This window comes from Schistocerca gregaria, chromosome 3 (genome assembly GCF_023897955.1).
Source record: "Schistocerca gregaria isolate iqSchGreg1 chromosome 3, iqSchGreg1.2, whole genome shotgun sequence".
NCBI lineage: Eukaryota > Metazoa > Arthropoda > Insecta > Orthoptera > Acrididae > Schistocerca > Schistocerca gregaria.
Window position 1 is genome coordinate 606,778,744 of NC_064922.1, and position 16,888 is coordinate 606,795,631.

A 16,888-nucleotide genomic window follows, 5' to 3' on the forward strand; every position below is an offset into this window, starting at 1 on the left:
TCACCAATGGCTGTCGAAGACTTCATCCTCATTCTACCAACGGCCTTGTCAAAGAGGAAGAGGAGCGGACAGGTTTTCAGCGCACTATCTTGCCCTTTGCGTGGGAAATTGCCCCTAAAGGTGGAAGAATCAGCAATAATAATTCTATAAGTATGCAGTGGTCAATGGAAACCACTGCATTAAAGACACATCATATGTATCCACAGGACATATGGCCTGTAATTTAACTAGTTTCATGATCGTGGCAAAAGATTCCGGCTAGTCACTGTTTGGGATATCCAGGAGGGAAATGCCAAGGGGAGGTGAGCGTGGGAAACAGATTAAGTAGCCAACGAAAGGATAACGGTATACGAGTCTGGATGTGAAATATCACAAGTCTGAACGTGGTAGAGAAGCTAGAAAATTTGTAAAGGGAAACACTAAGGCTCAATCTAGAAATAATGGCGTCAGTGAAGTGAAATGGAAAGATGACAAGGATTCCTTGTCAGATAAGTTTAGGGTGACACCAACAAAAGCAGAAAATCGTATCTCTGAAGTAAGATTCGTTGTGACTAGGAATATAGGGCGCAGAGTGAGTCACTGTGAACAGTTCCGTCGTAGGGTTGTTCTCTGCAGAACCGACAGCAAATCAACACCGACAACAGTAGTTCAGGTATAAATGCCGTCGTGGCAAGCTGAATATGAAGGTGGAGAGATAGAGAGTATATGAGGATACTTAACGGGTAATTCACTACGTAAAAGGAGATGGATATCTAACAGTAATGAGCGACTGGAACTAGGTTGTTGGGAAAGGAGTAGAAGAGAGATTTACAGGAGAATATAGGCTTGGTATTATAAATGAAAGAAATGGTAGACTAATATATTTCTGCAATATATTTCAGATAGTAACAGCGAACACTCTGTTCAAGATTAGCAAGAGAAAGAAATATACTTGGAGAAGGCCAGGAGATATCGGAAGATTTCAGTTAGATTATATCATAGTCAGCAGAGATTTCGCAATCAGATACGGTATTGTAAGGCGTTCCCAGGAGCAGATACAGATTCAGATTACAATTTAGTAGTGCTGAAGATTAGGTTGAAGTTTAAGAGATTAGGCAAGGTGAATCATTACGCAAAGAAGTGGGATATAGAAGTACTAGAAAGTGAAGAGATATCCTTGAAATTATCTGTGGCTATAGATAATGCGGCAAGGACTAGCTCAGTAGGCTGTTCAGTTGAAGAAGGATAGACATCTCTAAAAGATGCAATCACAAATAGTGTTCAAATGTGTGTGAATTCCTAAGGGACCAAACTGTTGAGGTCATTGGTCCCTAAACTTACACACTACTTTAAAGTAACTTAAACTAATTTATGCCAAGAACAACACACGCACACACACACACACACACACACACACACACACACACATGCCTGATTGAGGACTCGAACCTCTGGCGGGAGGGGCCGCGCAGTCCGTGCCATGGTGCCTGTAACTGCGCGGACGCAAACATAGAAGTTGGAAAGAGAGACATAGATACAACGGTGGCAACTGCTAAGAAGCCCTGGGTAGCAGAATAAGTTCTTCACTTGATCAATGAAAGAAGGAAGTACAAAAATTTTCAGGGAAATTCAGGAATACAGAAACAGAAGTCATTTAGCAATGAAATAAATAGAAATTGAACGAAAGCTAAGTGAAATGGCTGCATGAAAAACATGAAGAAATCGAATAAGATATGATTGTGGGCAGGACGGACTCAGCGAATTAGAAAATCAATATAACATTCGGTGAAATTAAAAGCAAGGGTGGTAACATTAATAGTGTAATGGGAATTTCACTGTTAAATGCAGAAGACAGAAGAGATAAGTGGGAGGCCTTTATGAGGGGGAAGACTTACCTGATGACGTGATAAAAGAAGAAACAGGAGTTAATTTAGAAGGGATAGGGGATCCACTGTTAGAATTTAAACCAGCGTTGGAAGACTTAATACGAAATAAAGCGAAAAAGATAGATAACATTTCATGCGAATTTCTAAAACCATTGGTGGAAGTGGAAACAAAACGACTATTCACGTTGGTGTGTAGAATGTAGGAGCTTGGCTAAATACCATCAAACTTTCAGAAAAACGTCATCCACACAGTTCCCAAGATAGCAAGGGCTGATAAGTGCGAGAACTATCGCACAATGAACGTGGCAGCTTATACATCCAAGTTGATAGTAAGAATAATACACAGAAGGAGGGAAAAGAAAACTGAGAATCAGTTACATGACGATCAGTTTCGTTTTAAGAAAGTTAAAGGCAAAAGAGGCAGCTCTGACGTTAGGGATGATAATGGAAGCAACACTAAGGAAAAATTAAGAAACGTTCATGGGGTCTGTCGATGTGGAGAAATCGTTCGTCAGTTTCAAATGGTGCAAGATGTTCGAAAGTCTGTCAAAATGAAGGGTAAGCTGTAGGGAAATATGGGTAATATACACAACGTACAAGAGCCAAGAGGATCGCAAAACTGGAAGACCAAGAACGCAGTGCTTGGATTGAAAAGGGTGTAAGACAGATCTGTAGTCTTTTCCACTAATGTTCAGCCTATGCATCGAAAAAAAAATAACGGGAATAAAAGGAGGGTCAATTGTGTAATTAAAATACAATGTGTAAGGATATCAATGATAAGATTCCCTGATGATATGGCTATCCTCAGGAAAGTGAAGAAGTATTATAGGATCTGTTGAATGGAGTGAACAGTCTAATGAGTGCAGCTCCTGGACTGAGTAAATAAAAAAAAGACAAATGTAATGAGAAGTAGCAGAAATGAGAACAGCGAGACACTTAATATCAGGTTTGGTGATGACGAAGTAGATGAAGTTAATGAAGCTAGGCAATAATGAACGCATGATAGACATAGCAAGGAGGACATCAAAACAAAGTAGTAGTGGCGAAAAGGGCATTCCTGAGCAAGAGAACTATACGAGTATCAAACATAGGTCTTAAATTAAGAAAGAAATTCCTAAAATTTACGTTTTGACCACAGAATACTGTGGTAATGGAACATAGACTATGAGAAAACCAGAACACAAGAAAATTGCCCCATTTGAGTTCTGATGCTGCGGAAGTAAATTAGTTGGACTGATAAGGTAAGGAATCAGGAGGGTCTCCACAGAATCGGCGAGAAAAGGAATATGAGGAAAACACTGACAAGAAGAAGAGACAGAATAGTCAGAGTTCTGTTAAGACAGACAGAGTAACTGCCATGGCACCAAAGGTTGCAACTGCTATTCTGAGTTGAAGAGGTTAGCACAGGAGAGGAACTCGTGATTGGCTGCATCAAATCAGTCCAAATACTGATGTCTGAAAGAGAAAAAAAGAAGATTATGCTGCCCTATTTACACCGTGGCGACAGGAGTCATGGGACAGCGGTATGCACGTTTCCAAATGGTGGTACTCTCTAGTACAGAAGGTGTAAACGGTCAGTGTACTGGCGGAGCTATCATTTGTAATCACGTGATTCATGTGATAAGTTTTACGACATGACTGTGGCCCAACAACAGGAATTAACAGATTCTGAGCACGCTATGGCAGCTGTAGCAAGACGCTTGCGATATTCCATTTTGGAAATCATTAGCTAATTCAGTATTCTAAGATTCACAGTGTCAAGAGTGTGCCGAATATACCAAAGATGAGGCATTTCTTCTCACCACGGACAAAGCAGTGGCCGGCTACCTGCACTTAACGACTGAGAGAAGCGACGTTTGTGAAGAACTGTCAGGGCTGATAGACAATCATAACTGTTTGAGATAACCGCAGAAATCAATGGGGGGCATGAGACTAACGTATGCGTTACGACAGTGAAGCGAAATTTGGCGTTAATAGGCTATGGCATTAGACGACCAACACGAGTGTCGGAGTTAACAGCACGGTGTCACCTGCAGCGCCCCTCCTGCCCTCGTGACGCTATTGGGTGGGGCTACAGGTCTGGAAAACCGTGGTCTGGTCTGATGAGTCCCGATTTCCGTTGGGAAAAGCTGATGATAGGGTTGGAGTGTAGCGCGGACCCTACTAAGCTGAAGATCCAAGTTGTCAACAATGCACTGTGCAACTTGCTGGTGGCTCTGAAATGGTGTGGGCTATGTTTACATGGAATGGGTCCTCTGGTCAAAATGAACCGATTATTGACTGGAAATCGTTATGTTCTCTACTTGGAGGCTATTTGCAGCCATTCGTCGACTTCATGTTCCCAAACAACGACGGAATCCTTATGGATGGCAATACACCTTGTCACTAGGCCACAATTGTTTACGACAGGTTCGAACCACATTCTAGACAGGTCGAGCGAATGACCCGGCCTCCCAGATCGTCCTACATGAATCCCGTCGAACATTTACGGAACGTAATGGAGAGGTCATTTCGTGTACTAAACCCTGCACCGGCAACACTTTCGCAATTAGGAACTACTATACAGCAGCATTGTCTAGTATTTATGAAGAGGACCTACAACGCCTTGCTGACTCTATTCTGTTGCTGTACTACGCCGGGAAAAGAAGGTCAGACACGAAATTAGGAGGCATACCATGACTTTTGTCACCTCTGTGTGTGTTCCTACTCGGTCTCTTGACTGATTACCACTTCCGATTTTTCAGGGGAATCTAAAAACCCACCAGTTGTGCAAGGTTCGCAGAAGAGCTTCTGTAAAGTTTGGAAGGTAGGAGACGAGGTACTGGCAGAAGTAAGGCTGTGAGGACGGGGCGTGAGTAGTGCTTGGGTAGTTCAGTTGATAGAGCACTTGCCCGCGAAAGGCAAAGATCCCGAGTTCTAGTCTCGGTCCCGCACACAGTTTTAATCTGCCAGGGAGTTTTAAAAACTCACCGAACGTATACGTTAAGAGTGCGGTCGAAATGAGGTAATGTCCGATATGCACGCAACACATATAACTTACAGGTAGGTAGGGCCTTAACTGCACACAAGCCTAGTGTGAAATCTACCGTAGTCTACACTTACTATTGATAACCTACATTTGCCTACCATAGTTTTACAAATTGAGATCCAGCCATTGCACTCATAAACTGTTACTATTAAATCTTAATCCGTCACATTCTCTAACTTCTTGGAACTCGGGTGAGTAGCCGATGTGGAATCAAATTTTTAAGTCAACATGACAGCAGCAATATCCGCAATCTTTCAACCTCCGACATGTAGATTATATAATGGGAACACAAGGGCAGCAAGGGTAGACTCTGGTTATGGCCTTCGTGTTATTTCGCATTTTCTATTCAAAACCCTGCTTATGACAATGCAGTTTATATCAAAATTGCATATAATTTTAATGATGAAAAATGTAGTTAATATTTTTGCGGATTTAGTAGCTCCAGAGAAGTAGAAGTGATGGATACTATCATCAGTGTGTTATGTATTAGTGCGGATTTTTATATGTTGTAACTTAAAATGTATGCAGATCCATATGTTGTTTTCTTCTGTGCCAAACATTTTTCTCATAAACATTATGACCTGATGTTTCTGCACTATCGTATTGCACCACCATCTGGTCTGCTGCTGACGGTATAGACTTGCCGTTTTGTGTCCAAGCGTCCAGACTTTATCTCCTGACGAAAATAGGCATTAATGAATTGCTCTTAGCATATATTCTTGGGGAAATTAATCAACCTAAATACATATGATGGATATAATTGTTAGTCTGCAAATAACACAAATTCTGATGTGTTGTTGTTCACTACGCTGTCCTGTCACCAATAAATAGCAGCACTTATTCTCCTATACATACACTCCTGGAAATGGAAAAAAGAGCACATTGACACCGGTGTTTCAGACCCACCATACTTCCTCCAGACACTGCGAGAGGGCTGTACAAGCAATGAGCACACGCACGGCACAGCGGACACACCAGGAACCGCGGTGTTGGCCGTCGAATGGCGTTAGCTGCGCAGCATTTGTACACCGCCGCCGTCAGTGTCAGCCAGTTTGCAGTGGCATACGGAGCTCCATCGCAGTCTTTAACACTGGTAGCATGTCGCGACAGCGTGGACGTGAACCGTATGTGCAGTTGACGGACTTTGAGCGAGGGCGTATAGTGGGCATGCGGGAGGCCGGGTGGACGTACCGCCGAATTGCTCAACACGTGGGGCGTGAGGTCTCCACAGTACATCGATGTTGTCGCCAGTGGTCGGCGGAAGGTGCACGTGCCCGTCGACCTGGGACCGGACCGCAGTGACGCACGGATGCACGCCAAGACCGTAGGATCCTACGCAGTGCCGTAGGGGACCGCACCGCCACTTCCCAGCAAATTACGGACACTGTTGCTCCTGGGGTATCGGTGAGGACCATTCGCAACCGTCTCCATGAAGCTGGGCTACGGTCCCGCACACCGTTAGGCCGTCTTCCGCTCACTCCCCAACATCGTGCAGCCCGCCTCCAGTGGTGTCGCAACAGGCGTGAATGGAGGGACGAATGGAGACGTTTCGTCTTCAGCGATGAGAGTCGCTTCTGCCTTGGTGCCAATGATGGTCGTATGCGTGTTTGGCGCCGTGCAGGTGAGCACCACAATCAGGACTGCATACGACCGAGGCACACAGGGCCAACACCCGGCTCATGGTGTGGGGAGCGATCTCCTACACTGGCCGTACACCTCTGGTGATCGTCGAGGGGACACTGAATAGTGCACGGTACATCCAAACCGTCATCGAACCCATCGTTCTACCATTCCTAGACCGGCAAGGGAACTTGCTGTTCCAACAGGACAATGCACGTCCGCAGGTATCCCGTGCCACCCAACGTGCTCTAGAAGGTGTAAGTCAACTACCCTGGCCACTGATCTCCGGATCTGTCCACCATTGAGCATGTTTGGAACTGGATGAAGCGTCGTCTCACGTGGTCTGCACGTCCAGCACGAACGCTGGTCCAACTGAGGCGCCAGGTGGAAATAGCATGGCAAGCCGTTCCACAGGACTACATCCAGCATCTCTACGATCGTCTCCATGGGAGAATAGCAGCCTGCATTGCTGCGAAAGGTGGATATACACTGTACTAGTGCCGACATTGTGCATGCTCTGTTGCCTGTGTCTATGTGCCTGTGGTTCTGTCAGTGGGATCATGTGATGTATCTGACCCCAGGAATGTGCCAATAAAGTTTCCCCTTCCTGGGACAATGAATTCACGGTGTTCTTATTTCAATTTCCAGGAGTGTATATGTTAGTAACAGATTTATGTCAGGAAAAGCCACCTAATACTGCTATGAATATTCTAGGTTTAGATTTTCATTTGCTATGCGGCATCTTATTCCATATGGAACACTAGTTTCATTAGAACAGAAGGTGATAAAGAAACTGCCCATGATTTTTATGAGAAACGATCCCAGTGTTTGCCTGAATTTCTTAAGAGGAAATCACAGAAAAATGAAATCGTTTACGTACATACATTAAGAGCAAAATTGATACAAGTGCAAAGACGTGATAATAGAAGCAAACACGTCCCACTAAAGATGAGCCCACAAATAAGCTGTGTGTGAGATATTGCAAATATGTGGCTGCCAGCTGCCACAGACTAGCAGGCGAATTATTGTCTTACTAAGGAGAAACATACTTGAAACGTCAACTATTCCATTAGTTCCCCAACTAATTTTGCTCATATTTTACCAATTGTCCATAGTCTGGAAATATGATAGACGCATAATGTGGTTTGACACTTCTTGTTGCTGGATTAAGACGCCATCTAATCCAAAAATGCGATCCAAGATGTATACACTGAGGAGGGCCTCCACCGTGGTCTCTGCAATCACCCCACCATTGGACCATTCCGGCCACGTAAGTCTTAAAAGTGTAGACTAGCCCCACTGAGAAGCTATTAGAACTGGAGCAACGAATTGTACCGTACTGTCGAGATTTATGAGATGATCTGAGATCTTCGAAAGTGTAGCTCACTGCAGAGATGGAGTGTGATTTTGCATCCACATCCGATGATGACACATGAAGCACTTCCTGAAAAAAGCACAAATTTAAATTCTAACGTATAATGTGAATTTCTTGTTAAGGTAGGCAACTTAGATGGAGACGATAATCAATAAAAGAATTTTTATGAAATAAAATTAAAAGTATCATATAAAATTCATCACTGTAGGCAGTGTTACTTCTTTTGTTTGTCCTTGTAAGCTGCTGATATAGAATCCTTGCGTAGTCTGGACTTTAGGAAGTGTATCTAATGCAAGTATGATTCGAAAACCAGCATCTCACCGCTGAAAAAAATTATGTTATTGCTTATATATCCAATCTAAGAACTTGCATAGTGTTTGCCAGTGTCATAGATTATTCACAAAAGTCAAATGAGCATCATCTATGTCCAGTTTATTCCACTAAATTAATTAGGGTACAATCTCCAAAACATATAGACGGAATATCAGTACAAGTGACTGATTTCAGTGATTAGTATTTTACTATTACAGAAGTAAAATTTAATGTAATTCATTAGGTTCCCTGGGTTAAAGTGTCAGAGTTACTTCATCATGAAACCAACCATAACATAATATGGAGGGGGGCGATATGCAAGTTCAGAAACCAAAGACGATGATATGACAACAATAAATAGATACGATAGTATACACAAGGAATAACACATGACAATGCTAAGTTATAGCCGACTGTGAGGAATACATGTACAGGATAGATGGACTGAAGCAGAACGAAGTCTTTCGACCTTGATTTGAAAATCTGGGTTCGGCTTTGTATACAAGCTATGAATTTTAAGTTGACAAAATCGAAAATTAAGCTTCACACGAAAAAATGAGTAGGATCAAAAGTTGATTATTTTCGAGGAGGACATCTGTTGGTGCTAAAATTAGTCCGCCACCCCGGCCCCCTGGGGATGGGGCGGAAGGCAACTTTAAAATTTCAAATGGGAAGCAGCATTTTTTATTGCAGAATCGGATTCTACATAAAAAATTACGTACATTTAATCTTAAACAGTTGTTTTGATTCTTGGTAGTTGGCGTTGTAATTCAAGAAAATTCATATTCTCATTTTTGCGTGGAAAATGGTTACAGATAATAAAAAAATACTTATTTACTTCGTAAATTATGATTCGCTAAAACTACTAAAACTCTCCCCATAGGGTGGGGTTTGAAAGAGAAGAATTAGAGTTTTACAAATGTTGACCGAAATATTAATTTTTCCCACAGATTCGGATACGTTTTGTTTGGTTCATGGTCATGACGCCACACAACTTTTAATTATCAAACAAATCATCTGACTATCTAACTAACCAAACATTCTACTTACTAACCAGTGAACTCATTAACTCACAGAATAAACAAAGTAAAAGACTAACTCAGGAAAAGACTAACTCACTCGCTAACTAAAGGTGAGTGTATTCCCGTTTAAGTTTTGTCAGCCCTGAAAAGGAACGATTGGTTTCGTTTTATTGTTGATTATTTGCAAATACTTGCAAGTAGATGAATTTTGGGATGCTTGTTGCCAGTGAGGCCCTCGCCTCTCACTTTCGGCCTGCTTTTTGTCCGTAAATCCCTTGCATCTCACCGTTTTATGAAATAAAATGTTCCAGCGCAAACATCTTTTATTCTTTGCATCATGTTTTCGAGAGTGGTAGGCTTTTCCTGATAAACGATATCTTTTAGATAACCCCATCAGAAAAAATCTGGCGAGGTAAGGTCAGGCGATCTGGCTGGCCAATTCAGAGGACCTGCCCTGCCGGTACAGCGACCACGGTAAAGTCGATTTAGTACATCGTGCGCCACTAATGAATAATGCGCTGGACAACCATCATGTTGAAACCAAATGTTTTGTCGAAGTTCGATGTTCACGTCTTCAAGTAGATCTGGTAGTTCATTTTCAAGTACGTTTCGATATTTGTTGCCGTTCAAATTACCGTCAATAAAATATTGACCGATCAGTATATAGCCAATTATACCCCGCCAAACAATAACTGACCAAGGTCGCTGATGGTTGTCTTTTGGAATCCTGTGTGGATTCTGTTCACTCCAGTAATGCATGTTACGGCAACTCGCTTCCCTGTAGTTTGTTAATGTTGCCTCATGGGAGAAAAGTACTCTAGCAAAAATGTTTTGGTTTGTTTTGCATCCGCTGAACTGCCCAGTGACAAAACGTTAGACGGTTTTGGGAGTCATTGCCATGTATTTCCTGATGTATGGATACATGATACAGGGTTAGAATTTCTGTGAGTGAGAAGCGGCCCGCTCGGAGTAATTACGCCTAGCAATAGTAACTCCGCGTCAGACGCGACTGATAGCGAGCAAAAGCCGCGAACTCAGTCACACATGGTAATCAGACATAAGTCGCCCAAAAGACAATCGTTATAAACGATGTATTGCTGTCTCAGTGCTCAAATGGGTAAAAGATGCTATGCGTTTATTACATTAATACTTCTAATTTCTAAAGCCCAGTCTTACTGCGTGAAAGGGCGAATTTCTCGCCCCCGCGCTACCTATCGGCGGCTCTTATCAGCAAGGTCTGGATAGGAGCATCGATTATTGATCAGGGCTGAGTGGGATATCGATTATCCTACATGATTCTAAAAATCTAAACGACGTAACATCCGCGATATTCCGAAATAAAATAAAAGTGTAAACAATGTGACTTAAGTCAATAAATTCATGAATGTTGTTTTCTACGTTTTTCCACCTGAAACAAAACGACTCAAATTAAACAAGCACAACAGTTGTGAGACTTCTCAACAAACAAAACTGATTACTCCGAATCTAATAAAAAATTTGGTTCGTGAGTTAGTTAGTTTTTTAGTTATTGAGTTCACTCGTTAGTAAGTAGGATCTTTGGTTAGTTAGTTAGCTAGTCAGATAATTTGTTTGAAATTAAAAGTTGTGTGGCCTCATGACCACGAAAAAAACAAAACCTACCCCAATCTTGCGACAAAATTAATTTTTGTGTCAACATTTGTAAAACTGTAATTCCTCTCTCTCAGCTTTAGCGAAACAAAATTTACGAAGTAAATATGTATTTTTTATTTATCCATGAACATTTTCCGCGCAAAAATGAGAAAACGGATTTTCTTGAATTACAGTGCCAACTACCAAGAATCAAAACAAATGTTTAAGACAAAATGTACGTAGTTTCTTATGTAGAATTTGATTCTGTCATAGACATTGGGGGTTCCCAGGGGGCTGGGGTGGCGGGCTAATTTTAACACCAACAGATGTCCCCCTCGAAAATAATCAACTTTTGATTCTAATCATTTTTTCGTGTGAAGCTTAATTGTCGAGTTATTCTGATTTGTGAACTTAAAATTTACGCCCTGTATATTGATTTCTCCAGGAAATATTTTAAATGCGGAACCTTCAAATTAGTGCACGTCATTCTGTGCAACGATAAAGAAGTGTTATCCAAATGAAAATTGTTATTACCTATTAGTGTTCACTGAGTTTGTGGGGCAGTTCTTTATGACTCAGTTCATAATTATTTACCACAGACGTGACAAGAATTACATGTACCGAAAGGGCACTGTTGAACTGTACAATACAATAACAAATGCCTCCATGAATATCATTAAATGCCGCCCCACAGCATTCAGATTTTTTGTGTGTGTGTGCAGATTATCCAAAAGTGCAATAAAATGGAAGGGTGCTAAATAAACTGGCTTTTGTGTTTTAGTGTCAGAGGTAGAGTTGATTATTCTTAAAGTAAATGTATGGCTAGTCAATTCCTGCTCAATATCCTGAAATTGATGCCGTCAAGAAACCCTCCCATGTGTGACTGCATGCAGATACCTGCCAAAAGCCCCTAAAATTTCTGATATTTTGCGTTTCTGCTGTGTGTAAACTATTATATATGTCTAATTTCACTGATCCTACGCTCCAAATGGTGTGTTGATATCATTAATGTGTTACTGACATAGGCAGACATTATTTGAAAAGAAAACGTACATTCAGTCTTTAGAAGCATTCAGTGATTCTTATCTGATAAAATATTCTATGCAGCTCACTCTTACAAGGTTCTGTTTGACACAATCACTGCTATATGATTTGTCCAAATGCAATTACCTTTCTCTGTTGCAGCTACCAGGAGAACATGAAGCGCTTCTCAGCCATCTACCGGGAGCACCAGAGCACGTCCCTGGAGAGGGCGGTGTGGTGGGTGGAGTACGTGATCCGCCACCAGGGGGCTCCCCACCTGCGCAGCGCAGCCCTCGACCTGCACTGGTGGCAGCTGCTGCTGCTCGACGTCATAGCCTTCATACTGGCTGTGGCGGCCGTCGCGGCGTTTGTCCTCTACAAGCTGACTCAGTGGCTCTTCTCGTGGCTCATTCGACCCAGCAAACTGAAGAAACAGTGAGACTTGCAACGTGTCATACCTCTGTCTGTATTTTCTGTGCATTTGTTCTGTGCAAACTGGTTCAACGAGCGACTGTCTAAATCGAGAAACCATTGATGATACTTCATCAGGACCAATAAGAGTTCATAATGAAGATCTTAATTACACACAGTTATAAACAGGTTTGCTACAAAACTAACTCGTTGTGTGCTGCTGTACGAAGTATATCGCTATAGTTTTGAATGACTGAAACGTGTGTGTTGGCAGACATGTGAATCATGTGATTACATATTCGGTTAGGATAGCCTAAATCAATGTCTTGCGTACCATGTCGATACAGGGTGTCTCAAAAGTCTGTTAACATTTGAAAATTCAGTACTTGACGTAATAATGTACACAGGGAGCTAAGAATTGACACATATTCTTTAAATTTCATGCGGATTTATTGAAACAAAAAAGGAATAAAATGAGCAGTAGATAGGACTTCATATGATACAAAGGCAATAATTAGCGTAAAAAACTGCTTTATAGCAAACACAATGTTCTATATAACGAATGCTCAGCATGTTGGCTGTCATTCATCAACAATATCTGCCGTCTAGGGACTATGTTGTGAAGCGCACTGTACAGTATGTCAGTAGATATGGTGATAAATTGGTGTCGGATGTCTTTTAACATCCCTAATGAGGTCGGGTGATCGTGATGTATTGTACTTACGACTTCAGGTAAATGAACAATAATTAATCACTCGGAATGTGGCCTGGGGACATTGGAGGCCAAACTTGATGGAAGTGTGGCATAGCACGTGATGATCACCAAACAATGTGTGCAAGAGATCTTTCATACATATAACAGTATGGATGGTGCGCCATACTGCATAAAAGTCATACCCTCCAGCAGCTCTTTATCAGCCAGAATAGGAATGATGCGATTCTGCAACACGTCTGCATACCTCAAACGCTCAAGCGTTGTCAATGGCGTGTTTTTGGTTAAAGTCGAATTTTGCACTCGTGTTTGCTTTCAATAAAACCCCATGCCATTTCAGGCACGTGTGTCAAGTTTCCATCTCTACTTAAATTTTTCCGTGAAATAATGCGTTTTCAAATGATAGCGGATTTTGTGTCATCCTGTATGTTGTCACTGCATGGACCAAATCTCATTAGCTCCTCTTCTATTCAAGTACCCCGTACTACTACCCTTATTATCACTGGAGTAGTCTAAAATGTCTCTGCCCATATAATTCAAGTCATATTTCTTTTATATTCCTTCTTTTGTCGTCCGTAACTCCTGGTGGCAATAGCGATGCTCTAGTGTTGTTAACTCACCACAGCAGTAAGTGACTGAGCTTACTGGCGCTCTCTGAGGCCGAAAAACTGAAGACCAATCAGGAAAGTCCCTACACTCTCTGCTCCACTACGTCACAGGAAGTGAAATGGAATACAGGTATGAGTAACTAATAACACTACGGCAGCTGTACCATTCTTCCAGGAAAGGCAACTGTGCCCCCCACCAAGTGTGCTGCTCGATGTTCAGCTTGCAGACGAACAATACTGGCGCAGGGTTTCTTGTCCAGTTTTGTTACGTGAGCAGATAAAATAGTTCGACTGACAGAAGTTGATACTTATTTGCAGTTGATAACTGCAATGTTATGTGCACACCGAAGAGCCTGCCCCAAGTATAACATGTTGCCAATATGTATTCGACAATGTTGATTTCAGTGTATGTACCGCCAATGGCTGGAATATATTTTATAAGAGGAGTATCAAATGCATCATCTCAGCTTCATTCTTCCATCATATGAGGCGGCACAGGGAATGAAATTGGCTCTCTCTCTGAAACAGAAGCAGGTCACGTAGGTGTTTTAACAAGTTAGGCAACGCATTAGAGCAGAATGCCGGTCTAGATTTGAACAATATCAGTACTATCCCATCAGGCGTTTTCACACATAACATGCAAGATATTCTGTGGATATATGGTAAGTGGCTCCGCTAAGTGCAGCCCACTCTACAAGCGCCAGCAGTTCCTCGTTGGAAAATATTTATGCAGTAACACAGTTAATGGAGAGAGAAGTGCAGTGACTTTCTGTCCCTTCATTAATTCACCACTAAGTGATTACAACAAGGTTACACAGATTTACAGTACACTGAAGACAGCAGACAGTAGCTACGTGTCACATTTTTAACCCAATCACTGAAAATACTACACTTCCATATTAAACACTTACCAGCCGTTATTTATGGGAACATGTTTTATATAGAAGTTCACTTTTTTTTGTCATCAGACTGGTCTGATGTGGCCCGCCACGACTTCCTCTCCTGTGCCAACCTCTTCATCCCATAGTAGCACTTGGAACCTTCGCCCTCAATTATTTGCTAGATGTATTCCAATCTCTGTCTTCCTATATAGAGTTTGCCCTCTACGGCTCCCTCTAGTACCACAGAAGTTATTCCCTCATGTCTTAACAGATGTTCTGTCATCCTGTCGCTTCTCCTTATCAGTGTTTCCACACATCCCTTTCTTCTGCAATTCTGCGTAGAACGTCCTCATTTCTTATCTTATCAGTCCACCTAATTTTCAACATTCGCCTGTAGTACCACATCTGAAATGCTTCGCTTATCTTCTGTTCTGGTTTTCCCGCAGTCCATGTTTCACTACCATATAAAGCTGTACTCTAGACGTACATTCCCAGAAATTTCTTCCTCAAATTAAGGCCGATATTTGATATTGGTGGACTTCTCCTAACCAGGACTGGCTTTTCTGCCATAGCTAGTCTGCCGTTGATGTCCTCCTTGCCCCGTCCGTAATTGGCTATTTTACTGCCTAGGTAGCAGAATTCCTTATCTTAGTCTACTTCTTGACCGTCAATCCTGATGTTAAGTTTCATACTGTTCTCATTTCTACTACTTCTCATTACCTCCGTCTTTCTTCGATGTACTCTCAATACTTACTGTGTACTCGTTAGACTGTTCCTTCCGTTCAGAAGATCATGTAATTCTCTTCACTTTCACTCAGGATAGCAATGTCATCAGCGAATCGTATCATTGATATCCCTTCAACTTGAATTTTAATTCCACTCCTGAACTTTTATTTTATTTCCATCATTGCTTCCTCGATGTACAGACTGAACAGTATGGGCGAAAGGCTAATCCTTGTCTTACAAGGGACGTGGTATATATGCATATAAGTGGCAAACAATTATGTTTATCGTTTCCTTCGAACAAACAAGATGTCCTTGATCTGTACTGAGTTTCGCACGACGTCCGTGTTACGCCAGACAGGGTCGCAACAATGAAACCACGGTCATATTTTTAGCATTATTCCAAATGATCGGGTGAGCTGGGCAACGTAGTGGTCAGCGGAATGGCCAGTTGTTGGCTGCACAGTGCCTGTGTCCTTAAGCATCGCGCAGTGGAAAGCTTTAGCCCTTGTATCTCGACGCCTCCTTACAGACTTTCAGTCTCCACGAGGGACACTTGACCAAGTTATGAAGTGGTTCCTGGTTGGTAACAGACATGGAGACACCACTGGCCCATATACTGCCATAGGGGTGGGAGATACTCAAAAGGTGAAGACGAGAAGGTGGGTTGAAAATAACTAGTATTTATTGCTAGGCTTCACAAAAACTACAGTAAATTATGAAGATCGTCTGCAGTGTGCAATTTGTTTAATCATTTTAGCTGCTGATAGCATGAAGCCTAACAAGTTAAAGTATATCTTGAAATTAAATATTCTACCATGAAACTAAATGTTTTATTTATTTATTTTACTTGTTTTTGAGTCGTCGGTCTTCTGACTGGTTTGATGTAGCCGACCACGAATTCCTCTCCAGTGCCAACCTCTTCATGTCTGCTTCCCCTACAGTTTTTGCTCTCCACGGCTCCCTCTAGTCATTCCCTGATGTGGTAAGAGGTGTTCCATCATTCTGTCTCTTCTCCTTGTCAGTGTTTTCCACATATTCCTTTCCTCTCCGATTTTGTGCAGAACCTTCTCATTTCTCAACTTTCAGCCCAACTGTTTTCGTTTTCCCCCAGTCCATGTTTTAATAACTACCCAAAAAACTTTGCTGAAATAACGAATGTGAATTATAAGACTCTTTTAGCCTCTTACCAGAAGTAAGATGCAAAAAGCTACACACGGTTTTACCAGCAGCGATTAATATTATCAATATTATTTCAGGACTCATTTGTTCAACAGTTGAAAAGTATTCTAGTCCTCAATGACACACCACATAGAAGAACATTAGACATTCCTGACGATTTGCTCGAGCAGTTAATCGATAAATTGCGTAACAACTGTAATGAATTGCAAGTGGACGAAGCGACTCATATTCATAAAGATGCTTATATGACTGCATATGTTAGTTTCGGTGATGAGTTTAACGTTCGAGAGCAATTGCTTTTCTGTGAGCCGACACTGAAAAACGCTACAGCCCAAAGCTTTTCTGACATGATCAATCCTGCATGCGAAAATTGAAGTCGTTACTCCATATCTAGCATGGACTCGATGCTTGATACACTCACGTTCAGAAAAAAAGAACATCTTGAATGACTAGAGACAGGACCTTCATGTTCACAAGATATGTACGAGTACATTAGTATGTTCTGCAGAAACGAT

At 41.8% G+C, this 16,888-nt stretch overlaps 1 protein-coding gene across 1 annotated transcript in view; it reads left to right on the plus strand.

The window, feature by feature from the left end:
- The window catches only part of LOC126354652 (UDP-glucosyltransferase 2-like), an 82,062-nt gene extending 65,828 nt beyond the window's left edge, over positions 1-16,234 (plus strand). The window contains exon 7 of the mRNA XM_050004428.1: positions 12,019-16,234. Coding sequence (XP_049860385.1) covers positions 12,019-12,295 — 277 coding nt within the window. The 3' untranslated portion in view covers positions 12,296-16,234. The remainder of the gene's footprint in view (positions 1-12,018) is intronic.
- The last annotated feature ends 654 nt before the right edge of the window (positions 16,235-16,888 follow it).